Source organism: Besnoitia besnoiti (genome assembly GCF_002563875.1).
Source record: "Besnoitia besnoiti strain Bb-Ger1 chromosome Unknown contig00015, whole genome shotgun sequence".
Classification (NCBI taxonomy): domain Eukaryota; phylum Apicomplexa; class Conoidasida; order Eucoccidiorida; family Sarcocystidae; genus Besnoitia; species Besnoitia besnoiti.
In genome coordinates, this window is record NW_021703917.1 from 21,415 (window position 1) to 46,173 (window position 24,759).

A 24,759-nucleotide genomic window follows, 5' to 3' on the forward strand; every position below is an offset into this window, starting at 1 on the left:
TTGGCAGCAGCCGGCACCCCGTTCGGGTCCGCCGTGCTACCTGATGAGGTATTTGCAAGGATCATTTTGACTGTGTGGCAAGGGCAAATGTGTATCGGGGAGACTGCGGTGACTATTGCACCCTAGCAGCAACCCCAGCGGCACCATGCACAAATTTGAAAATATCTGTAGCCGACCGTATGTGTTTCTGTTGTCTTGTGCTAGGGGCTGTTTGCTCCCGGCTTCACGTCGTGCTCCTTTCTGGTGGGGCCGAGGCTAGCGGGATGTTCAACAGACGCGGCATAGATGGCTGCGCTTAACCACGGTGTCCATCCGGTAATGTCCGCAACTGGGAGTACCGTCTACGTGACTGTGCTTAGAATGGGTCTTTGAAATGGTGTCCTGAGCAGGAACGCTATTCTGAGATAGAATGCACAAGGGTGTGGTGCCGGCTGTCAATACATGCACGTCATCACGCGGTGGTTTGTGTCGATCGAGCGGTGCACCGTCTGAGTCCATGCGTTGTGGTGAAAACGCTGGCGGCCTTTGAGAATGAGGTGTCACAAGGAGATGTAATGTCGATGTGGTTGGTGCTCAGAAGAGAGAGGTAAGAAAGGGGGAAGTCGCAGAATGAAACTGAAGGACGGCGATCGCGATCGCTAGGGGCATGGATCGGGCTGGAACTGGTGCCGAGGCATGATAGAACAGAGGCGACCCCGTTGCCAGGTAGCGCTTGTCGAATGGGCGCGCCATGCTGCGGTGCCGATTAGGCTTGCAGACGTATGGGGGCCTGGACTTCCAGCCACACTTCGTACGACCGAAGGTCGCTTCCGCAGCTTGCACATGCCAGTGCGCCCTGTGCGGAGGAGCAGGCAGACATATTTGCGTGGTAATGGCCAGAGAGAAGAGGTACGTCGAAGCCACGGCATCGCCGCCACTTCGTCGCGGCTAGGCGGCCCCCGGAAAGTGAACGCACTCCGCCAAAATGCTCGGGAAGATCCTGTGTGCGGCGTGCACCTTGCCACTTGTGCTGTGTGCTCCATTCATCTTCCACTTTTGTGCCAGTCGCGAGAGAGAGAAAGCACGCTTCTCGGCGTACTCCGTCTGTGGAAACCTGTGCTAGTCACGAGAAGTGGTTGGGGCACACGTCTGTCGCATGGGGCAGGAGGGAGTGACTGGGGACCGTAGCGCAGTGCTGTGCCATGCCCAGCTGAACTGGCGGACGGCGCAGAGTTGCCACATAGAATTCGTTCTAGGGTGTGTGACAGAGTACGCTATGCACGTGGGCTGTTTGGCGACAGCTCGTAAGTCGGGTGTTCAGGTTCACAGGCATTGCCGCCGTTTAGAGGTCCGTGATTTGCTGGGCGGTCGAGCTGTACAAGGCCCGAGGTATAGTCCAGAGAGTGGGTAGCTGCGGAACGGGTGCCAGTGTGCCACAAAAAGGCGCGCTCCTCATCTGCGGAGTTAGCCGGGCATCGCGGAGCGTGCTCCCCACCCCGATCCGGCACTTCTGAGGATAACAGTTCTCGCCCGCTCTTTTTTCTTCCTTCGGGCCAGAGAGTGCCTGACGCCAAACTCGTCGCAGCAGGTGGCTCGGAGGTGTGGAGTCAATAAATGCACAAACTCCGAATGGGAGCTATGCACTGGCCACTGGGTGAGAGGGTATCCTCCACGGGCACTCCACGCGTTTGCGCTCACGTCGTCGAGTGGCGTGTGTGATACTTCAGTGGCGCTGGGTGCCAGAGAGCCTCTTGAGGATCGGTGCAGAGATAGGGAACCGGCTCGACGCGCCGAGGACATAATGTTGGCGAGGGCAACTAGACAGACGGAAGCATTGGTCACTACAGGGAAAATTATTGGTCTGCATTTCAGAGCACAGCCGTGGATTCGGTTTCATGAGACTAGGAGTTCGACCACGTATGGATGCTCAAGTGGCAGCAACTAGTCGGTGTAATGACGCGATCTCGAGAATCCTGATGGGCACAGGAGAGCCAGGTACGGCGAGGTGCAGAAGGCATTGATCAGTCAGAGTGTGAACATAGCACTTTGAACGGCACAGCGCGTATCTAAGGGGGCTACTCAAAATACGCTAGCGGCCATGGTGACGTACCCCGCGTGGCCCCGCGTCTTGTGCATGTGCTTCCTCGTGAGCAAAGTACGCAGTCGAGAACGAAGGAGACGTCAGACCATGCGCGCGCGGGACTGTCGGGAGGTGACACCACACACCTGAGTCTATACAGTATAAGAGTGTACGCCTGCTGAGTGCTTCGCCACTTGAGGATGCCTCAATGATGGTTAGGGGTGCACGAGTCGCTCTGAGTACCATACGCGCTGAGCGGCAGCCAAGCTCCCGGAGCTCATAGCTGCCAGTCGACCAAGTGTTTATGCCACTGTATCGGTACGAGATCCGCCGAAGCCCGAGCAGGACCGACGTGGTCGCAAGGTGTTCCTGGACAGCGGTCATCCTACGCATAGGATATCCGCGTGGGTCATTAGGAGCCGTGTCGAAGCATTGATGGAGTAACTTCAACATCGTGCTGTGTTTGTCTCGCCGGCTGAGGCGCCGCGTACTCTGACGAACAACAGTGATGGACGTCACATATGACCCCAGAAAAAAGGGTAGATTGCTGACACGTAAGAAGCAGCACCACTCGCGTCGTCCGCCCCCGTGTGGGCTCGCTCACTTCCCACCTCGGAGTGTCTGAATGACGGCTGTCCCGCAAAGGCTGGTTTCCGTATGGTGCATTACCCCCGGAGCTCATACAGCCACTACGCTTCGGTTGTATTTTCCTTTGTCACAGCTTGTCACAATATCGAGAGGTGGTCCCTTGGGGTGGCCGTGCTGCGCAGACCTCGTGGTCTCCGCGTCGCGGTACGTGCGAAGCCGTGTGCAGTCATGCCGAAGTGGCCGGTGGTGTCGTCGTCGGCGCCCCGTTCTCGTTCAGTTGATTCATCACCGCGGAGCGGCCAACGAGGTGAAGTGTTTTGAAGCGCTTTCTGTAGGGTGTTTTCCCAGTGGGGCGGTGTTGGCCGCCGATTGATCGTCTTCTGGCTGGGCCAGCTTGCAGTGGGTTCAGAATAGGAGGGTGTTGATGGAAGGTGCTGCCGCCGGTTCCACCGATGTGTGATCCGTCCAGCACCACAGAAATGCTTGGCGTTTGATCGCCGTATCAGCATGATCAGGTTGCCCCGTCTGCGGGCTCGCTTTTACGCAAGAGGCCATCGCGCGTCGCGTTCCGGATTGCACCGGGTGAGACTAAAGCTGTGACCGAGTCCCTTAGTGTAAGTGGGGCTTGGATGACGCTGCTGAATTTGGGTCATGGCGTGCTGCCCTGACTGTTAACTGCTGTTATAGCGCGAGTTGCCTTGAACGGTTGCGCTGGGCTGCGCCTCGGTGCGGGGAAGCTGGCTAAGCAGTGGCGACATTGTCCCTGCTGGAAGGCTTTTTCCGAGACCTGCCCTTGCCACTGGGGTCTCCTGATGTCTTGATGCATGGAAACAGCTGTCACAGAAAGTAAGACCGAGTAGGATTTAAATGGCCAGCGCCGGTCGTTGTGTCTAACAGTGGGACACAATTCCTGCTATCTGGCATACCCCGGTGTCTTCCCTCACGACTCCTAAAATGCCCGATGCGCTGTCGTGGGCGAACTCACTGTAGGTGTTGGTGATTACCGGCCCAAGGCCTGCAAGCAGTGTCGACAAACCCTTTGCTTTCGTTGCTAACGAGGGGGGCATTTGAATTCCCCGGGCGCGGCGAGTCCCACTGTTGCAATATGGTTTGTAGTGTTGCCGGTTGACTGCATTGGTGGGATTGGGCGCAGCTACGCAGAACCCAAGAACACCCATAGGACCACAACCGTTAGGTTAAGGGTGGAAGGTTTTCCGACGCATGACTAACAATGAAGTAGAACTCATCGCTCTCTACAGATACTGTACTATGTGGCAGAGATGCTCGGGCAACCCGGAATTCCGAACCCAGGATTGGTGAAGCTCTACTGCTGCCCGACACGAACACTGGAAATGGCAACGGATGATGGCGGCCACTATGTGCCTGACACCGGGTCTAGGCCTTAGGGGAGAGGCGGCATCCTACGCATGCAGGGACACATTGCGGTGCACATCGGATCTCAGGCACTTTCTGCTGGGCGCCGTGGTTGTTGGAGTGCGGACGACACGTAGCCGTCTCGGTGCACCCGCTACTCAGTGCCGGCATACGAGGGTCGTGCCGCGGTTCTTGGCCACTAGGATGCCACTACTTGGCCTGCACGCGAGACGGGGGCGCTACACAAATACGAGATGCGGCTGTCCATATCGTCGACATTAGAATTCGAGAGAAAGGCGAATGCGCCAGAACTCCAGCACCATTGAGGCATTTGTGCCGAGTGTGTGTATCAAGTGGTGTTAAGGCGTGCGTCTCGCAATGCCTCCAGGGAGAAGGAGTAAGACTGGATAACGAGTGGCCGCATAGAGAAGCGGCGACGCTGGTGCGCGACCCTGACATCGGTTTGCGCTGAGTGGGTGTCCGGTATGGGTGAATGGTGCGGCCGCCCTTAGTTATCATCTCAGGGAGGGGCGCGGGGCTTCGTAAGTGTTTGCTTTCTACAAAGTTTTCGGCGAGGGCGATCCTCGCCTCGAGTGCATTTGAACCCTGTAACGCAGGGCGTTTTTGTGCATATCTGTTGTGCGTTCTCTGGCACTTGGCTCCAGCATGGAAGCGTAAGATGAGGGGAGCAAGAATGGAAGGCCAAGTCGTTTGGTTGTTCGGGATGCGTGAATACCTAGTACCGTACACTGGTGTGTGCATTGGGAGGTATGGGGAAATTGAATGCTCTGCGGCAGTAGGCATGATAGACTTTTCGTTCCTCGATGCGTTGCATGTGATGGTATGGTCGTCGATCGAGATATGCCACATCCACGCGGACGTGCACGGCGGTCCGTAGGGCTGATCGTTCCGCCTGCGAGATCGATGGTGGCGGATTGAGCGAAAGCCATCGTGGGTCTTCCGGCACCCAGAAGGACTAGTACAAGGTCTCGCGATTCCATCTGGAGCGCTCCATCCCGCCCACCGGGCTCCGCCCCTCCACTGCGACGTTTGTCCTCCGGCGATGCCTGGCTGTTGTGTGCAAGCTGCGGTGCTGCACGTGCCAGGTGTTGTGGAAATATTTCGGAACCCGCGATGTCGGTGTTGGAGCGTGCAGTATCGGCGGTCACACATATGAGAGCGGAGCTGTCGGTTTAGGCCGCTTGACCAGCGGCTGGCAGCTCACACGCTGGACCGGCGAGCGGACAGTCAGTAGTTCGATGCGCGGATGGACGGTCGCGGGGCCGCGAACCAAGATGGGCAGGCCGACAACGTGGGTGGACGTGTACATGGAAAAGTGGCAACGCTAGAGGAAAGACATGGCGACTGTGCGCGCTTCATGTGGTATTCTCCCGCTCCATCGCGACTGCTTCCAGGAAGCCACAGTAAGGCGCAAGCATAGGTGGACGCGGGGGAACGCTGAGCAGATGATGTTGAACTCTGGAATCGACGTGCACCACAATGACGCGCAATGAAACTGGCAATGAGGATCGCCGGCGGTCAGACAGGGCCAGCGGAGAGAACCTGAGGGCGTGCGTGGCTTTTTGCCAGTGATTGGGCAAGGCTGAGTCAGGATAGAGCCTGGCCGCGGAGGGTGGTCGACGGAACGCTGTCTCGTGGCTGTAGGGTTGATTGCTCATCTTGGACTGGAGTGTCGAGTGAATGAAGGACAGCGGGATCGAACAGCGACCGGAGAAGGTGTGAGCGGGCAAGCGCGGCACCTGGCGACGAAGCACGACTTTGTCTCCGAATGATTCCCGGTATTCGTAGTATCATGGCTTCCGATGCGAGATGCATGCAGCAGGCCGGAGTACACTGTGTACTAGACGTGGGGAAAAAGTATGCGAGGAAAAATGGGGACGTAGAAAGCACTGCTGTTGCACTCTTGGTGAAGTCGAGTTCCACGTTTCTTGCATCGATTGCGGGATCAGGGAGAGAGCGTAAGGATCCATTGGCAAAACGGCTTCGTTACGTATGTTTCATCATACACGCACTTGTGGCTCGCAGACAAGACATGATTGTTAGTGGGTGCAGTTGCTCTGTCTGGGCTGTTTCACGGGTGGCAAGCCGATGCCTGTGTCGCCGTACAGCGGTAAGGACGAAAGCATTTCCAACTAGCCAGTCGAGCAAGACACTCAACGGCCATTGCAAACAAACGAGCGGAGACCACAGCGCGCTGTATAATTCATCCATTCGCATTTGCAGCGTTTTTCAATAGGCATGCCAGCATATCGGACCCAGCACAAGCGTGATCCGTGAGACAGGTGGCGGGTGCTGAGATCAGAGCGCACGTTCACGTGTCTCTACAGCGTTAAAAGGAAGTGCGTTACGCATTATTGCATAGGTTATTCACGTCTTGTTCGAATACCAACAGGTCGACATGTTTCAGCCGACATAGTATCTTTGTTCTCACAGGCGACGCGAACCTAATTTTGCAAGTACCATGGTCATGCATGCTAACGGTCCCCACGTCTAGGACAATGTCTGGATCTGATGTGAGAGACTGCACATGGTATGCAGGCCCCAAGTTTGGCACCTGTCCCGCCCTGCGTTGGAATGCCTTGATTAGGGGTTCCAACGGGGGCTGAAGAACAAGAATAGCTGACAAAGACGCGCGGTATCATCCACGGTCATTTTGTTGTGTTTCGCACAACATGGACTGCCTGTTCTACACGACTTCTGGATGGGGCATCTGAAACGGCTATTACAGAAGGCCAAGCATCCGCAAGGTATCCATAACACATCAAAAAGCTTCCACTACCGTACAAACTTTCGCGGACATGCGGTGCCTCCGTGCGGTAGGCACGCGGTACACGTGTATCACCGCAATGGCCAAACGGGCCTCGTGAAATTGCGGGCATGTACCTTCTCTATATGAGCACCGTGAACACGGCGAGCGACAAAGGGCAGTTCTCCAACTCGAGCCGTGCTTTCGGGGCATTTTAGTATCATCGTTGCTTCCATTTTGGAATGCCACATTCCTGAGGCGGACGGGACCTCTTGGAACAAGCATGGGGACCACGTCGCAACAGTCCGTGCTTATACGCATATTGAACATGCTGTTCCCGAATGCGCCAACAGAGGCATCAAATTGAAGATATGTGGTGCTCTTCGTTACGTCGCTGGTACTCAAAGTATGCGTGGATGTCATTTTTCTAAAGTATTTTTTGTTTTACGAGAGTAGATGTATGATGTCTGCCAAAGCAAATCTGCTTTATTTTTACAGAAGTCCGTGCAAATGGGCCATCAACTAATAGGAGATGTGGCCGTTGCCAATGAAGGCACCGTCCGGGGACGCCGGCCGAGGCACGGTCCACACCAAAGTGAGTGTGGTGACAGTAACAGAGCGGAGTCTAAACTGGAATCTCTCAGGAAGATGTATGTCTGTCCCTGTTGATGACCCCAATATTTGTAATCTCTCGGTGTCGTCCGGCTGCATTTCGTCTCATCCCGGTATCATCTGGTGGAATGCACGCGTTTCTTTCGTGAAGGCGGAAGGTAGTGGCGTGAGCTTTGTCAGTCTTTGATTGTCTTGTGCTGCGACGCGTCTGTTCTGCCGCGTGTAACCGCAACACGGCGGAACAGCTATAGCGTTGTGTGGTGGAGAGAGAGCTGGCTGGTACAGATGACACCAAAGAGGTGAAGGGTGGGCGAGTCGCCGTAGAACCTTGCCTTGGCAATCTGATGGAGCCAAATACTGACGTGTTTTTCTTGCTGTCGCTATGCGTACTCCTCTCAGGTGCAAGTAGGCATTTTTTGCTTCGCCACTCACTACTCTCCAAACGCCTGGAATGATTTGTCCGGTGGGGTAACGCATCGCTGCTGTGATATGAGTTCAACACAAATTGAACTCATGCTGTTGATTGCCTATTGCCTAGGGGATGATGTCAGCGCAACTGATTGAGGCAGGGTATACAACCGGAAGAGTTCCTTTCATAGAGGCACCGAAGGCGAAGCCACGGGTTTGTAAGGTTCGTCAGGGTACAGGCCCCGTATTCCACTTTTTTGGTGTGACAGCCCGCGCTCCAAACGCGCTTTGAGACGTTTTGTCGGCTTCAGTCGTCAGACTGAGTACCAGACTCAGTTCTGCTTGCCAACACATGTGCCCGCTTCAAAGGCTGGATGGACCAGTTCTTGTCCAGTGGATGTGTGTGCGCTCCAGTGGCTGCTGTCCGACTAACGCTCCGCGATGGAATGTCATGTTGAAGATTTGCCTTCGACAACAACTGTTGAACCGCAGCAGGGATATCTGCAGTGGCGAGCTTTCTGGAGCAAACGTATGAGCGAGGAATTTGTATGTAGCGTGGGGAAAACCGGATACTTCAGTCAAGCCCGCCCGGGGCGGATTAAACAGGCCCGAAATCGAGAGTGCGGGACCGTTACCCCTTCCTTTGCTTTTCCCAAGTAGGGAAGATCTGCCATGCAGCCTTCTGAGTGTGTAAAACGAGCTCTGTAGCGGCACAAACTCACCTTCCGTGTTATGTATCCCTTAGGTCAATCGTGTATCCTTCGTGGCGGAACCAAGCATGTGTTCACCGCCCTTCAGGGACGAATTACACTGCTACCAGCATCAACCAGTGGCCTGTGCCGATGTACCTGGTGCCTGTGATGTCAGCACGTTTCAGGTACACACGATGAGACGAAGCCCAGTGTAAGGAATCTCAGCGAGGGGTATGACGATTTAACTGAGATCATTGACCATGGCAGTCAAATGCAATAATCGTAGTGAAGAAACATCAAGGGCAGTTGCCACGGCCTCAATGTCTTCAAACCTTACTGATGATCATCAAGGGCGTCCTGTTGCGCAGCGGAGGGAAAAACCTGAATTCATCAAAGTACTATCCCCCCAATATTCGCATGTTTCTAACAAGGCTTGAGGTGTGTTACTCTCGGTCGCTAGAGTCCGACATAAAACAGCGCGGCGGCAGCACTTCGTCCACCGTGCTTTGAGCAGGCCATCACCTGCTAGCAGTCCAGCCAACAACCACAAAAGGGAACAACTTTAAATCAGCAATCACAGCAGAAAACATCACGAGGGACGTACGAGAGTGTCGATGTTTCCGAAGCACGTTGACATATCATGCGGCACCGTCGCATGGGGTGCAAGATGGCGGGATCTGGGACAACACCTCTCTCGCCAGACAGATTGTTCGACCTGCATGTGGAGACAAACATTCTCAGATGTATTGTGAAGTAGCACATTAGCATTTCTCCATCCCGGAGGGCAGCCGGAGGACCGCATGGCAGCTGATGACACAAAACAGGGACGGACGTTATGAAACAGTATGGACATAGAGTGGAGCTACGCAGGCACCTCCAACCCTACGACCCCGAGTTCGCTGTCTTGTTGCCGTGTGACGCAGAATCGTGCTGCCACATTTTTTATCCCTCCTGGATTCAGAAAATACCACGAGGGGCGTGTCAGGTGTAACTCAGCGTGGGTTCTACGACGGCCTCCTGACAATGGCCGCAGTAGCGCCCGTGGGTCAGTGGGGTAAAGCATCCTTGTAGTTCCGGCAGCGAACAATGTCGATAGACGCTCAGTGTTCTCTTCTAATATCTTTTCGCCTCCGGAGAGGTTTTTGAAAACCTGCGAATCGGTCAGGCTACAAGGCGGACGAAGGCGTTTTGTTTCTACGCCCGAAAAGTCTCCGGCGTGCTGCTTAGGTGTCTCATTAAACCCCCTATGTCGTTTTTCGCGGATCAGACTGCATATCTGAGGGTGTGCGTTGTCCAGAACAAGCGTGACCAAGTGTTGAGAAAAGCGAACACTTGCCCACGCTTGTTCTGGCAAATTGTGTTAGCCCTCTTCAACAAAAGAGTGCGGGCCATGCGTGAGCAGATTATCGGTCTCATGGTGCGCCCTTGTTTCCGCTAGTATGGTGATAAGTAATGCTTCAGCACTATCGACGGGATAATTGTGCAGCTCGTTCGGTCAGGTCGTGACCGCCGCTCAATATACAGTGCCAGGCCGTTCCGCGACCTTGCCTTCGGGCTGTCTGCAGACCGCCACTGCCTGTACACACTTTGCATGCCACAACATGGTGGAAGCAAAAGGATTATTGATATCAGAAATTGAATTGAACGGCAGGACGACTGAAAGAAGAGAGTGGGAGTGGGGGCTAGGGTGACAAAGGCGGGTGCAGAAGTCGGACTGAGCGAGAGCCATCTCCGATACCCCAGTGACATGCGCGCCAGGGCGCAACATTGCTGAAGGCAAAAAGAAGAGTCAAAAAAAAATGCACCCTAGTGTGTAATCGAGAAGAATGAAGACGGGCTGAAAAAGATGCATCCACAGGCCGGAATGCGGGCGCAAGCCAATGGCAATTATAATACGTACGACGCGCAATCCTTCGTAGTGTGCCGAGTGTTTAAGGGCGGGCTGGGCGGGGTGGAGGGTTGCTTCCCACGTGGTCTCTCAGTTTGCCGGAAAGGTAAAGAGAGGAGCCACGCCTTTTTAACCTCGACTCCCCGTTTCCCTTAGCCACAGACCACCTGTGGACTCGGACATTCGAAGCAGAGGAACTCTGGATAACCAGAAGCAGGGACTGGCACGTTCAGCTTCGAGTGGAAGGCCGACTCCAATAAAAAACAGAGCTGGCCCTTGTCACGAGGCCCGCCGTGATAACTTAGGAAGCCCAAGAACTTTAGGCATCTTGAATTGAGAAGAGGGGGGAACGCCCGGTACCCCAGTTGCGATTGCGGGGGAGATCTGCATGGCCAGACGCGTGACGACTACGCTGCGCACGCCAGGCGCATCTAGGGCACATAAGAAGCCGCATTGTATAGGAAATACGGGGGCGACTAAACGACCCTGCTTCGCTGCAAATGTATGAAAAGCACAACTATGCGCTACATCTAGGATGCTACACGTGCTTCTTCCAGCTCTGCAACACCTTCTCTCACGTGATAGGACCTATATGCACCCTGGGATGCGACCGAAACAAGATTATTGGGCGGTGCCTGTCTCTCAGTCACACACACTTCATGGGATGGGGTGCTCTCCCCAGTCGTCAAAAAGGAGCTGCAGAGGACAATGGAAACGTGGTTGGTGCCACGGCGCGCGGTCTAGTCCGTAAATACTTACATGTGGCGTCCCCACAACCGCTGTTTCATTCTACAGCATCTGTCTCCACAATGCACCGGACACAGCTGAAGAGTAGCCGTATTGCTGGCACGAGACAAGAAACGACACGTCTGCTGCCAGCAGCGGTGACACTGACGAGCGTGGCAGTAAGTGGCCCATCTCAAGTCGTGCCACGCTGGCACCAGTGCTACAGTCGGCATCAAGCTGTGCTTATTGTGACCAAGAGAACTTGATCTGGTTAAGAGCAGAATCAGTATTCTCACAGATTGGCCAGGCCTTCACGAGAGACAGCCACACAGTTCAAGAGAAATGTGGTGTGGTCAGCTGTTCTATTCCCCCTGTGATATGTCGCCGAACCAAACACTCAGAATGTCTTCCGCATGCCGGAGAATCCGATGTGGAGTCAGAGCTGCCCATCAGAAAACAAGTATCCATGCGGTCCGAGGTTGAGCGCACTGCGTGCATAGCGGGGTGGCGGCTGACGTCAGGCCGAGCAGTGCGAGTACGCACCGACTCCTTGCGCGAAAAAAGCCACAGTTAGCGCAAGAACGCCGCCGGATAAAGAGAAAAATTTTCTACCACTCTCCATGAGCTCCGGAGGGAGACGTCGGCACAAAGACATACACGACGCCTGTTGCACGACCATCCCACCCCGCCCCCCGCGCAGGGTGTTGAGTGAAGAAGATACGACAGCCTCGACGAAGAGGACTCCGATGAAAATACTGTGTTTACATTAGTGTCAGGGCTAGTGTAGGCCCTTGCTCATTGTAGTTTTTCAATGACTGGTACTGTGACAATTTCCTCGTCTCACTGCGTTCAGCAGCCATTTCACAAAAACCGCCGCCTGCAATTTTCCCCCAATTCCAACCTTAGATGCCTACGTCTGGCCGCAGAAGAAGGTTCGTATACATATTCTGTGATACACGCTTTCCCTTGATGGAGAACGTGTGCCCGGTCGGCCGGGTCATTTTGCCGCCCCGCAGTGCTGCGAGTCGGATCAGGTGTTGTACGCCGGCATGAGCGGAACACTGTCGAAAACACCCGTATGACAATGAAACCATCCCGTGTTCGTTTCTTCCGCGGCCCGATATCGTGTATGGTGTTTTGGAGATGAAGGTGTTGCCGAGATTCTTTGAAGTACCGCGTGAACATGGCCGTCCACATGTGTAGGAGGGTTCTTCATCGACGTAGGATACCCCACATGAGCCCCCTGAGAACTGTGTGGAGGGGCGAATGTGGCGTTTCTTCTTAAACATTTTCCTGTTATGGTCCTCGTCGGACATCGTTGCTGGCGTCGGTGTACGAAAGAAGAAGGCTAGGATTCTGATAACCTGAACCCTAACACTAAACCCTAAACAGGCCCTCAAGTTTGTCCTACAGCTTGTAGGCCTGCTTTCGTGTGGAACTTGGCATGGCTGCGCGGCGTCCTGGACCAATTTATCGAAGAGTTTCAATGATGACGTCAATTCAGTTGGGTGGTTATGCAGTACGCTGGGGGCAGCAGATGCCCTGCGGGGTTCACTGAGGCGATGAAAGGGGTGAGTGGTTTTGAGAAATAATACTCTTTGTTGGTGCCGCTGTGGGAGCGGAAGTGCCTAAGGGAGAGGTCGGGATCAATAATAAAATGGACGTTTATCAACGGTGATTTACGTATATTCCGTCATCGTCGCTTCAACCTTTTACGCATGTTTTTCGGATAGACTGCACGCATGACTTCCAACGTTCTTGTGGTCGCTTGCTGTCCCAGGGACTGTTGTAATGGCATGCCAGAATTCTGGATGATGGCTTTCGCAGCATGTTCCGTAGACATCGGATGAAAGTACAGGGGGCATCCCGGGCTCTTCGCTAAGGGTTGTGTGACACTGTGTAAGGTGACAGAGCGCGTCCCTGGCGTACACTGCTATCAAGAGTTGTTGCCCCTGTTCATCCAATGTGCGTAGCCTCGAACTCCCACACAGAACTCAGGAGTCTGGAACGTATCGAATATCGGGCAGTGCAGCTCCTTCGTTTCTGTCAGTCCGCAGCAGGTATGCGCGGACGATAGTTTTCACGTTTGTGAAAGGAGAGCACTCGGTATCGGCAAGCGGATGCGCGCCGAACTGCGTCTACCATTACAGACAGAAGGTTGTGCGCCGTTGCGTGTCTCATGACATCTGCTTATGGTCACAGCATGGCTCTGCAATGGCGGGAGAGGGGAAGCTTATATGGGCGGAGAAGGTACGCCGTTGTCTTGCCGTCGGAAAAAACCGCTGCTCCCAGGCACTGTGCCTGGGAGCAGCAAGAGGAATGCGGAGAGCATGTCAAGGAATTTATGTCGTTCGTCGTGGAGCATCCCGGCTGTTGCCATGAACGGGCGTCCCACCGCACAGTTAAGGGCCGCCGTCGGCCATCATGCCCGTCATTTGTTTCTGGAGCATACCTCGTTTCAAACATCGTTTTCGTCCGTGGCCCATCATACCTCATTGTCGTTTTCCGCGCGTCTTACGATGTACACTAACATGAGACGGTGTCTGTTGCACAGTGGTGCTGCTTTTGGAGATTATTTCAAGGGTGTGACTCAGAAGAGGCATGAGCGCGTACCAGAATGCTTCGGGCTCCACTGGGTGTGCCTTGTAGGTTCCCGCGGGCCACTGTACGACGGTGCTCGTGCTGCACTGGAGGCACTACGTCGCTGTGATGTGGTACGTTGCAACTCAAAAAGCGATTTCATCACCCGTCCTGACCAAGTCACGTTGCACTTTCACGCTCGCATGTGGGCATCTAGATGGCCTGATTGTTCAGTCGAAGCGCGTACGCAGTGTCGTGGCGCGGCTATAGAGCAGCGTGTGGGACTGCGACTCTGCATGGGAGTCACATTGGCGCGCGGTGGTAACGTTGCTGTGTAAACGTTGCCGCCTGTTTTTTCCGGTGTTGGCGGATCAAGGGCATGTGTTGGAAAAGGGGATCGGGGCTTTCCGGTTGGGCAGTGATCGTGAGGCGCAATCGTGCAGTTGGTCTGGTGATGAGTCCTGTGGTCACAGTCAGGGAAGAAAGGTACGCCACATAATTTGGAGCGGTGAATGGGAGTGCAATGATGATGTGGCACCCTACCGTCTCCACTTGTGATGTGGGCGCGGGACCAGATGCGTGCAGCCACTCGTCAGAAACTACAGTGCATAGTAGCAGAAGGAGCTTTGTTGTTGCCTGACCTGTTCGTACCGGGTGCCGGTGCAGCTGCTCCGGTGGTCGTCCAGGAAACGATGTATGCGGTTGCAGCTTCGCATTGTTTCAAGGGTGGGAAGTGTTTGGTTGGCATGCTCTACCGCCGATGCGAGTGGTGCGTCTTGGGGTCCTCGAGAGCGATGCTAACTACCGGCCTGCTTACCCGCCCCACGGAAGAAGACCAACACAGGCAAGGTAGTATTCTCGCACTGGAAAAGACATTTCAAAGGCAGGGCTCTTCAGGGTCCTCTAGCGGTCGGCCCTTCTTAAAAACGGGCCTTTTCGAGAAGCGGTTCGGCGTAATGGAACAAGGCTTTTTCTCGACACTAGGTCTCAGGAATAACCCGTCCGGTTCCGCCGATCTGGATAAACTGTGGGCAGTCATCGCGAAACACTACCTCGTGAAGTTGGAGGCCACAAAGCGGCTGAAGGGGGGGGGGGCGCGGGGGTGTTCAGGCACCAGATCGACAGCTCCACCAACGATGTTCAGAGTGGAGCACCCCGATGTGCGGTAGCTGCCGGCTGTGGGCAGCTCGTGCGGGAATACAACTAAGAGATTCCTGCTGAAGTATACGTCAGGAAGTCGCATACTCTAGATAAGCGTTCAGTATAAAGGCCGGGAAAGCGCTTGACTGAAAGATGCAGCTATGAAGGCACACCATATAGTTCGGCTTTTTCAACTTCCACTTCGCCACGCACAATGCAAACTGTCCCATACGTGTTGCCCTTCTGTGCGAGTGTACCACGCTGTGTGCCGCTTGCAACGAGCACTGCTTGCTAGTTGTACGAATAGCAGAGAAAGTGAGTGTGGCCCTTCGCCGCTTTCAGGCCGGCCAGACAGGGGTGCAAGCGCAAGTCCGGGAGAAGACGCGAAAGCTAGTGCACCGCACATCCGGGAGAGAGTTTTGACCCAGCACACCCACAAGGTGAAACGAGTTGGATGACTGATCGCATAGGGAGCATGTGGGATCCGTTAGGGGGGCTTTCACGTACACTCGAGATAATACACTAATACATCACATCAATGTATAGAAGAGCTGCAACTGCACTTCCACCTGCACAATACCGTGTGTGGCGTGACCGAAAATAGGACTCGATGGGGCGTGGTAAATGCCGCGCCGTACGACTGACCGCTACGTTAAGGTTATGGAATGATAGTGGCCCCAGGTGCTGTCCCGACTGCGTGACAGCCACATCACCCACCCGCAAGTAACGGTCACGCAGCAGGTCTCTGTGTCTCAACGGTTGCAGCCACTGCGGTCTACGACCACCGAGACATACTCTCCGGAACTACCGAGAGTTCCTCGTAGCTGCCGGTGAGACAGGCAAGCTGGCAATCTCTCATCGTCACAAAAGAGCTTACCATCTGGCGCCTCGATGAACTGCACAATCAACTGGTCTCTGGCGTCTGCTGTGGCTAAGACGATGTGATACACGCCAAGGACGGACCAGGGCAAGTTGTGTCTAAACGGTGGTATGATGGAACCGTTTGTTTTAAGCGATACGGCAGAGAAAACTCTGTCTCACCTTGCATATCTGTGGTGCTCTATATCATACAGTTTGTCTGCGGTTACGGCAAGGGAACAGTATTGCTCGCTGATGGTGCCCCAGAGAGTGTGTTTTTAGATCACCGTTGCTACTGCGGCAGCGGGGCTACGGGTTCAGAAGGCGCTCGTCACAAGCACTTCATTCCAAAACCCTATTGGATGTTGATCTAGAATGAAGTTATTATGCTCATTCACCGAACGAAGGCCAGTCGAACATGTTTGGAGTAGCCCGCTGGGACCCGCAATGCGAGTCGCTGCTGCGCCGGTCGCGCTGTGACCCCCCGACCAGACAGGCCAAAAACTACAGCACGGAAGGTGTCGCAGATGCGCGCGCCGCCAAGCGGAACGCGCGCGACGCCGTTGCGCGACTAGCATCGAGCATCCTCGCCCCGCCACGTTTCCTTCAGCATCCGGTGTGCTCGCGCAAGTAAGGCGGACTACCCGTGTCATTTCTTTTTTGTCTATGTCGTCGCTGGTCTGGACTTCACGGCGTCATCGGCACCGAAGTACGCACTGGTTTGAGCACCCAGGACACCCGCCTGACTTCCTGTTTCTGTTAGTTCGAGATGGCTAGCGAGCAGCCCCACGCGGAACAAAGCAAAGGCCTCATGGAGAGAGCCAAAGAGACTGTTGTGGCGGCTGGAGAGTCTGCGAAAGAAGCGGCAGTGGATGCGTACAACGCTGCCAGCGAAGGTGTTGCAAACTTGACTAAGCAACTCAGTGGAGAGACTCACGCCGACACTGCAAAGGACCAGGCACACGAGGCGAAAGAATCGTGCAAAGATGCCTGCTCTACTGCAGGAGAGGGCATTCGCAGCGCAGCGCGCGATGCTTCACAATCTATTTCCAAGGACCCGAAAGTTCAAGAGAAACTCCACTAAGTGTGTCTGTCAAGCATGCGTGAGAACAGGGAAGGTGGCCTATCATGACGCTCCTGTGTATCGCACCGCACATTTCTCGTGCTTTTTGCAGTATCGTCTGTGTCGTGACTGTTACCTCTCTTGTCAACTGGGTCGTGAGAACTAGTGCATTTTTAGTCTTATTCTACTGAATTGCTGGAGGTGACTAAAAACACTATTTGCCGAATAATATTGATCCACAGGTGCCGCCTTCCAGACGCTTCAATTCTGCTTTTTCATGCGAGAAACTTAGACGTGTACTATACTCGAATCTGCGTCGCTGGTCCAGCCGCGAGGGAATAAATCTGTGTGAACAAATATGCCGCTGCTTCGTATATAGATTGCTGCGCTGCATGTTTGTTACAGTAGTCAGCGACTACGCACACTGTTTAATTGCAGTGTTTCTAGAGACAGAGTATGTAAATACTTGGCCCCAGGCACCACCCATTACGCATCCAGACTGGCTGGCACGACGTTTGACACGATCTCAACTACGTTAGGCAATCAAACATGCACACGCCTATAAATGTTGGGCAACTATGGACCTTGACTGACTCACAGACTATGATGCGTTCATTGTTTGAAATAGACGTTATGAAATGCGTAGACGCCCCCCTATTCAGCTTTTAGGATGCTTGAACTACAAAGTGAGGCGTTCACAGACATACCTAACTTGCAGATTAGTTCCCACTGTGGGCATCTTGGGAATTGCTTTAAAAAAAAGGTATACAGTAGAGCCGCATATATATGTTTTTATTCCTCTTGCTTCTGTCGGCGGATGCGTTATCCTCCGCTAGCTGTACGCTAGTATGCCGATGCAGTGGTGCATCGTGAACGAGCCGAAATAGTGTATCTGATTGGCATATCTGACTGGTGCCCTGTGCCAGTCGTGCTCTCTGTCCTCTCCTCGCATTTTTGTGGGCTGTATCGTTTTGGCCACATCCAAGAACGCAGCTGTTGTAGAGTAAAACGCTTCCCTCTGCGGCACGCAGATCCCAAGGAAGACATCGAAGAGAATCTGGCGACCTCTGTATCTTGCGAAAACGTTTACACAAACGCAGCCACGTTCCGCATGTCAGCTTTTGAATTACAAGTCTGGCACTGCTTCTACGGCAGAGTACCTATATCGATGCCGATGCAAGAGAGTCGCACAGTAGTCCTCACTAGCGTGCTGATATTTTCCTACACCTCTGCTGAAATCTGCACACGAGCCGCGTACCTGCCTGCTCCTCATATCGCGTGTACGTAAGCCTTGTGCGTAGTGGTTGCTGACGGGATTATGAGTGATTTGCGGCGACCTCCCGAGCGTGTTATTGGACCTCACCTAAGCCAGAATATGGCACTCTAGGTAGATTGCAGCCAATCAAGCCCCTCAGCAGAAACGCCTATCATCAGCTCTTTGCTCAGTACCGCACACGATACTCGCCAGCGCATCAGTAGAAAACGTTTTCATAAGCTGATGTACATGGTATGATATCGCGCGTCCATGTTCACTTGCATCTAAAATGCAGATCACATTCAGCCGACTCCTTTCACGCAATAAACGCACTGACGTCCAAGCACCCCTGACACAGGTAGAACTCGAAAGCATGGCCCTACTCTTAAGAGCCCTCATCAGATTAGTTGTATATGCACACACACAAGTGATGAGAGGTTGGAGATGGCGAACCTTGCAGAGAAACTCGTCAGTGCTGCCAGAGTGTTATTGTTCGGCTGGACGCCTTTATTCACTAGTGCTCCTCTCTCTTCTTCTGATCGTGCCGTTTCTTTTCATCAATAGTTTGCTGCTCCAGATTAGAAGAAAGCTGCAATGAGTCGCCCTCTCTCTCATTCGGCGTTTTCGAGAGATTCTGTCCGTGGTCGTCGGTGGCACCCTTCGTGCTGCCAGTAAGTTTGCTCCACCAGGAAGCGTTGCCTTCTGCTGCTTTGGCCTCTGCTTCTTTTCTGGCATCCTTTGTTTCTGAAGTCTTCACATTTGCACTCTCCCACCACGACTTCGCTTTGTCTTTTGCCTTTGGTAGCGTGTCTTCGTCAAATGGTGCTCTATTCCCCCCGAGGTGCCACCAGGTGGACGCTGAGCCTCGTGCATTCTCTCCAACCTCGTCGGCTTTCTCTGCTGCTGTTTTCCACCATGATGATGCCTGTCGCGTGGCGTCTTTCGCATTCTTGTGCGCGGCGTCTTTTGCGTCGGTGGCTGCATGCCACCAGGACGCCCCTGTATCCTGCATTCGTTCTTGTGCGTCCTTTACCTTCTCTCCGGTGCTTCCCCACCACGATGACGCAGACTTCTTGGCCGTTTCTGCTGCATCTTCTAAACTCTCCTTTGTCTCGTCCACCTTATCCTTCCCACGACTCCACCACGACGAAGCAGTCTCTCTTGCGTTCTCCTTTGTATCTGCAGCGCGCCTCGCCGCCTCATCCGCTGTTCCCTTAAGATCTTTTCCAGCATCTTCAACCGAGCTCCACAGCGACGAAGTTTTGTCCTTTGCACGTTTTACCGCTTCCGCGGCCCCATCTTTCATATCCTCTGTCTTCTTCTTAGTTCCACTCCAGAAAGACCAGGCTCCATCCCTGACGTTGTCTGCCGACGCACTTGCAGCAGCACTCAAATCCTCAGAAGAGCCTTTTGCCTTGCGCCACCAGGAGGACGCTGTATCCTTAGCTTGGTCAGCCTTGTTTTCAGCATTCTCCCAGACTGATGAGGCAGTACGTGCGGCCCGATCTTTTGCCTCTTCAGCTGCGTCGCCGACGCCAGAGGAAATACTGTGCCACCATGACGATCCCTTCTCCTTCACGTGCTCTCCTGCGTTGGCCGCCTTCGTCTTCAGGTCTTCTGCGTGCTCTTTGGCGCCTTCAGAAGCTGTGTCCCACCAAGAAGAGGCTGTGCCCTTTGCCTTTTCTACGCCCTCAGCGGCGTAACTGCTTGCTTCATCAAGCTTGTCTTTCACAGCTGTGCTTCCTTTGCCCCACCAGGATGATGCTGCATCCTTGGCGCTATCCCCAGTGTCCTGTAGCTTCCTTTTGAATTCTTCTGCTTTCCCTGCAGCTCCTGCCTTAGTATCTTCCACCCAGTCCTTGGCTTTCTCGTGAGCTGCACCAGCCTTCTTTGCTGCTTCGTCCCTTACAGCTCCAAAGGAATCCGTTGCACGGTCTGCGGCATCCTTCGCCAGCCTCTTCAACGACTCAACAGACTCAGTGGCTGCATTCCTTGCGGCTTGCGTTCTAGCTTTCGCAGCCTCGACGGGGTCATCTCTCAAGTCCTTTCCCAATTTAGAGGCGGTATCACCAACGTACTTGATTCCCTCCCCTGTCACCTGCCCAACACCGACAATACCTTCCCATATTTTCTCTCCGGGAGTTTCGCGTGCAGAAGCAGCTACCACGAAGAAGAGCGACAGGCACACAAAAGACGGTGCTGTCTTCTTGTGTAAAAACGCCATTTTCTCTGGCTTGAAAAAACTGTTCTTAAGTCGTGCGCTTCGGGATACGGACAGCTATCTCGTCGAGCACAATCTTGAATGCGAGGACCGCTTGAGCCTGCATCACGGAAAAAAAAGCTAGAGCACTAAAGGGCAAAAACTGAACATTCTCTGTGCGTCAGAAAACCCCCAGATCGAGAATGTCAATTAACCGATCAGCCCCAACCTACTTGTATGCAACGCATCCGCGATCTCACAGCGAGAAGCTTGCTTACCAAGCTTGTCAGATTAGTCGGACGAGGTCTCAGAGGTCGTCGCGGTCGCGTGGCGCGCGCGAAACGCTTCCGTGGCACAGCGCGGCGTAGCCACTGGCCGCAGCACACTTTTGGCAGCACACGGCTGAGACGGATTACAGTGCCCCCTTGAAAGGTCGTGTACGGCCAGAAGGCAGCCGAACATTTTACAGGGCTCCACAATTGCCTGCAGTCTTCATCTCGTTCGTGTCATGTGACAACTTTCGACGTGTCATTTTCTGTCGACGGGTCTCGAATCTCATAAGCTTGAAGTGACCGTTGTCAACGTCACAATGAGGGCGTTCAACAGATTTTTCTCAGCAGGAGGGGATGGTGGCGGTCTGTTTAGCAAAGCAAAAGCAGCAGCGCTGGGTGCGAAGCACGCAGCGAAACACGGGCTGGCTTCAGTGACTGAAGAGGCAACGAACATTGGGAAACAGATGGCAAACCCTGTCGCGACTGTGAAAGATAAAGCAAAAGGAATTGGTGTTCTTGTGAGTGACTCTGCAGAAGCACTAGGTGACAAAGCCAAGCAGGTCCTAGAAGACGTTGGTATGAAGCAAAAAGAGGCTCCTCTTGAAGATGATAGCGCTAGCACCAGAGACACTGTGAACCGTGCTGGAAAGACGCTGAAAGACACTACTAAGGCTGGCGAGGGTGCGAGCAATGCTGAATCATCTGTGGGCAATGCACGGCGAAAAGACGATGAATTCAAGGCTGTCGGTGAAGAGGCGATCATGTATGGTCGGGAGCTCACAGGCCAGTCTCCTAAAGAAGCCGGGGAAGACGCCGCAAGGGTGGCTAGAACGCAAGGAGTGGACAAAGCAGTTGAAATGGGGAAGAGGAAGAATGATTGACTGCGCCAAAAAAAGAGGGTCGAAGCAAGAGAGTCACCCTACCGCCATCATAGCGTAATACCTGTCTTTCTGTTGCGGTAACAATTGTGCCTGCACTCCCGTCAATGCAGAATGTGACATGCTATGTAGTTCGACTCTTCATGAAGCTGCTCATACTTGGGCAGGCGCGTCCGGTAGTGAAGGCATCTCTGTTCGGCGTGACTGGCTGTCATTTTGCAGTGGCGACTTTTTTCCGGTACTATGGTGCACAGCGAGTGAGGGTTGAGCTATCTGAAGATAGTTTTGGAAAATCTACTGTCATACAGACGAACTACGAAACAAAAGAACTCTGGCGTGGAGAATCATGTTAATATGACGGCGTTGAATTTTGACGCAGGCAACCATACAGCTGCGATTCTACAATATATTGGCATTCATCTGCTGCATACACATACCTGCTGCTGTTCCACGGTCGCGTGGCTGAGACGCAACCAACACCGGCTAGAGTGAAACGGCTAAAGCGTGTAAAGTTTGCTTTACATACCAGTATCAGAACTCTTAAGCTCTAGCTGCGCCTTGCAATGTTTGTAAGTCTGTTCCAGTGCCGCATACTACCCCCGTACGCACGTGCGCCCCTCCCGTAAACTGTGAAATTCTACAAACTGTGTGTGACTCTGATTCACGTAGTAGGCGTGTGTTTCTCTTGATTGCTCTCAGTAGCTTACACTGCATAGGGATCTAAAATAAATTCCCTGTTACCTGTTGAACAGGAAGCACGAACTATAGCCAGCCCTCAGAACTGCATCATTCGCCTACGGTACAGGCGGCTGGATAGCCCCAGGCCTGCTGACTTTCGAAACGTCGGGAGCGTCCTTTGCCGACATCGCACTCAGAAATCAAGCATGCACATGTATGTGTATGTGGCAATCAATATTGGCGTGAAAGACACGCGTCACTGCTGGCACTTCGCGGTGATCGGATATCACCGTTGAACCCTCTTAACTACTCTACGGACGAGGGCAAAGGACGTGGCTAGTGTGTACCGTTGGTGTCGGCGAAACAACACTGCAAGACAGCGATATTCTATGAACGTAAGCTTGGCAAATGTTCTGCTTCTCAACTGTAAGATGAAGGGGCTGCCTGCGATGCGGGTGCCGTTTTCTTTTGTCTCCCAAACGCGTCAAGATGCACGAAGGTAATAGTCACCCCTTGGTAGGTGGAGTAATGCGATTGTATTATGTTTCGCGGAGCGTGCTTGATTAATGGGAACGAGCACAGCAAGGCATCACTCGAAACAGAAAACAAACGAGCTCTTTGCCTGGTTCCACACAGTATGCAATGGATGGCATACCGAGACGGGCACCTACGACATAGATTCTTTGATCTTCCTGCCAACATCAACAGCTGCATCTTTGGCTGCCTCCGCAGCGTCACTGAGAGTCTGACCCGTAGCGGCCGCAGCGTCTGCAGCCATGTCCTTCGCAGATCTTCCTGTATTGGCTGCACCCCCGGCAATGTTAGCGGCAGTGTCGCTGATCTTTTCTCCCGCGCTCTTTGCGTAATCCTTTGTAGTCTCCATAGCGTTGCCTGCCGTGTCACTCATCTTCATTCCAGCGCTCGACGCATAGTCACCAGCTTTTTCGGCCGCAGAGCTGGTTGACTCCTTCGCTGCCAGTCCAGCGTCATACGCCTGTTCTTTCCCAGATGCAGCCATAGACATCGCATTCTCTTTTGCAGTCCTTGCAGCGTCCGCCATCTTGATAACAGTTTCTTGAGGAAGCTCGAAAAGGTGTTGCTGTACCGCGCACAAACAAGCAAAAAGAGGAACATAGACGAGCAGAGACACAAAAGTGACAGCTCAGAGTGACTACTCAGGGATGCGGCAGCATGACGGGCCCTCTCGACGGCCTCAAGGCTAGCGTGGAGCACAGTTTTACATACGAGCATAGTCCACTGCGAGGCAGCCGCACCAACCGCCGGGGCTATTGTCACCACACTGGTGGTGGACAGAGGCGTCCCCACTAAGCCGAGGAACGCGCCGTGATGCGTGACCGATGCTGAAGTCATGTTCTTGGAAATTACTTAATAACCTTTTGCGAGCGGTACACTTAGTGAACAACGGGGAGCAGCTAATAGGGTCACGACCAAAACGGAAAGTGCAGGAATCAATGAAGAAGGGACGAAATTGGGGATAAGCGGGATGCTCTGTGATCCTCGCCACCGGTGTTGCTTGCTACCGATATATCGATGCCTTTTTGTTTGGAACTTGCTCTATTTGCGCACGTTGCTTTGAGCTCTTAATACTACCCTATGTTTCGTCAGCGCTTAGTCATTCTTCAGTAAATAAGATAGGATGACAGGTATTCCGTTTGAGGTGATAGATACCGCCATATATGATAGCACATCTCGTGGAGCACGGTGAGCACAGTGTGCTGCGGAAGTATGCATTGAGCTCGATGGGCGCCAGTGGCAGCACAGTGAAGGGTGCGCGGATGCTTATACTGATACTTCTGCGGCTCCTTCTGTAGTCTACTGAGATCACAGATGAACATAATGAGCTTTTGGACGGTCTTAATTTTGGCTGTCCAGTTTGGGCGGAGATGTTTATCGGGACTAAAGCCACCACTGTCAATACAAATACGTGCGAAGCTGCTTGGCTTGCAGTCGCATCGCGCGACGCCGGCTGCCGAGACGCAGCGTAGCCATCCAGCACAGGCTGCGGGTTTTTGCGGCACCAATGATTTTTACGTAGTTCCGCCTTCCGCTCGTGGTGTGACTGCGGATTCGTTGGCAGCGAGGGTGCGTGCGTCACTTCGAGAAAACCAACTGTGCAGCCCTAATGGGGCAGACCACAAGCCGCGCAGCGACTACGGTGCGTATTAGAATGGCCTCGATGGCTCGACTGATGACCGGCTGCACTCAAGCTTGAAGACGGATTTGTCGATGAAAAACATGCGTGCTGTCGCAGGCTACCAACAGCCAGAAAAGACCATTACGCTGACGTGGAACTACGTGCCAGCATCAGCCCGTGCCCGGAGGGGTTCCCAGGGACATCGCTGTAGCTGCAAGAAGCACCGCAGTTATTCGAGCCGCATCCGCTGGACTGCCCTGACGTTCCTGTCGGCGCCACTATTTTTGCAACGCAGGTGTGCCTGCCCTACCAAATCGCACAGTATTGGTGGAGGGAGTGTTTTCTCAAATGCTTGTCTCTGTCTCCTCACAACGCGTACACGTGCGTGGAGCACTCGTCCGCGGAGCAGACGGCTCTTTGGGCTGATGCTGTGCAGTCTCCTCCGCCTGTGAACGAGTGAACAGTGACTTCCGCACAGAGCTCATTAGACGTCACGCTCCAAGAAAAAAGTGGACGGTGAATTTCACCCCCGTATCTCCCGTAACATCATGCAGTCACTGAATCTG

General features: G+C 53.7%; 4 protein-coding genes across 4 annotated transcripts; 2 read left to right on the forward strand and 2 right to left on the reverse strand.

Moving 5' to 3' along the window:
- Positions 1–16,461: 16,461 nt before the first annotated feature.
- BESB_027110 (uncharacterized protein) lies at positions 16,462–16,776 on the forward strand (the record flags this gene model as incomplete). The annotated part of the gene is made up of 1 exon (XM_029361385.1): positions 16,462–16,776. One exon carries the CDS (start codon positions 16,462–16,464, stop codon positions 16,774–16,776), a length of 315 nt encoding a protein of 104 aa, XP_029215285.1.
- Positions 16,777–18,524: 1,748 nt separating this feature from the next.
- BESB_027120 (uncharacterized protein) lies at positions 18,525–20,234 on the reverse strand (the record flags this gene model as incomplete). The annotated part of the gene is made up of 1 exon (XM_029361386.1): positions 18,525–20,234. The coding sequence occupies one exon, from the start codon at positions 20,232–20,234 to the stop codon at positions 18,525–18,527; it is 1,710 nt and encodes a 569-aa protein (XP_029215286.1).
- A 565-nt stretch (positions 20,235–20,799) lies between these two features.
- On the forward strand, positions 20,800–21,363 carry BESB_027130 (uncharacterized protein; the record flags this gene model as incomplete). The annotated part of the gene is made up of 1 exon (XM_029361387.1): positions 20,800–21,363. One exon carries the CDS (start codon positions 20,800–20,802, stop codon positions 21,361–21,363), a length of 564 nt encoding a protein of 187 aa, XP_029215287.1.
- A 1,342-nt stretch (positions 21,364–22,705) lies between these two features.
- BESB_027140 (uncharacterized protein) lies at positions 22,706–23,098 on the reverse strand (the record flags this gene model as incomplete). Its single annotated transcript, XM_029361388.1, has 1 exon — positions 22,706–23,098. The coding sequence occupies one exon, from the start codon at positions 23,096–23,098 to the stop codon at positions 22,706–22,708; it is 393 nt and encodes a 130-aa protein (XP_029215288.1).
- Positions 23,099–24,759: the final 1,661 nt, after the last annotated feature.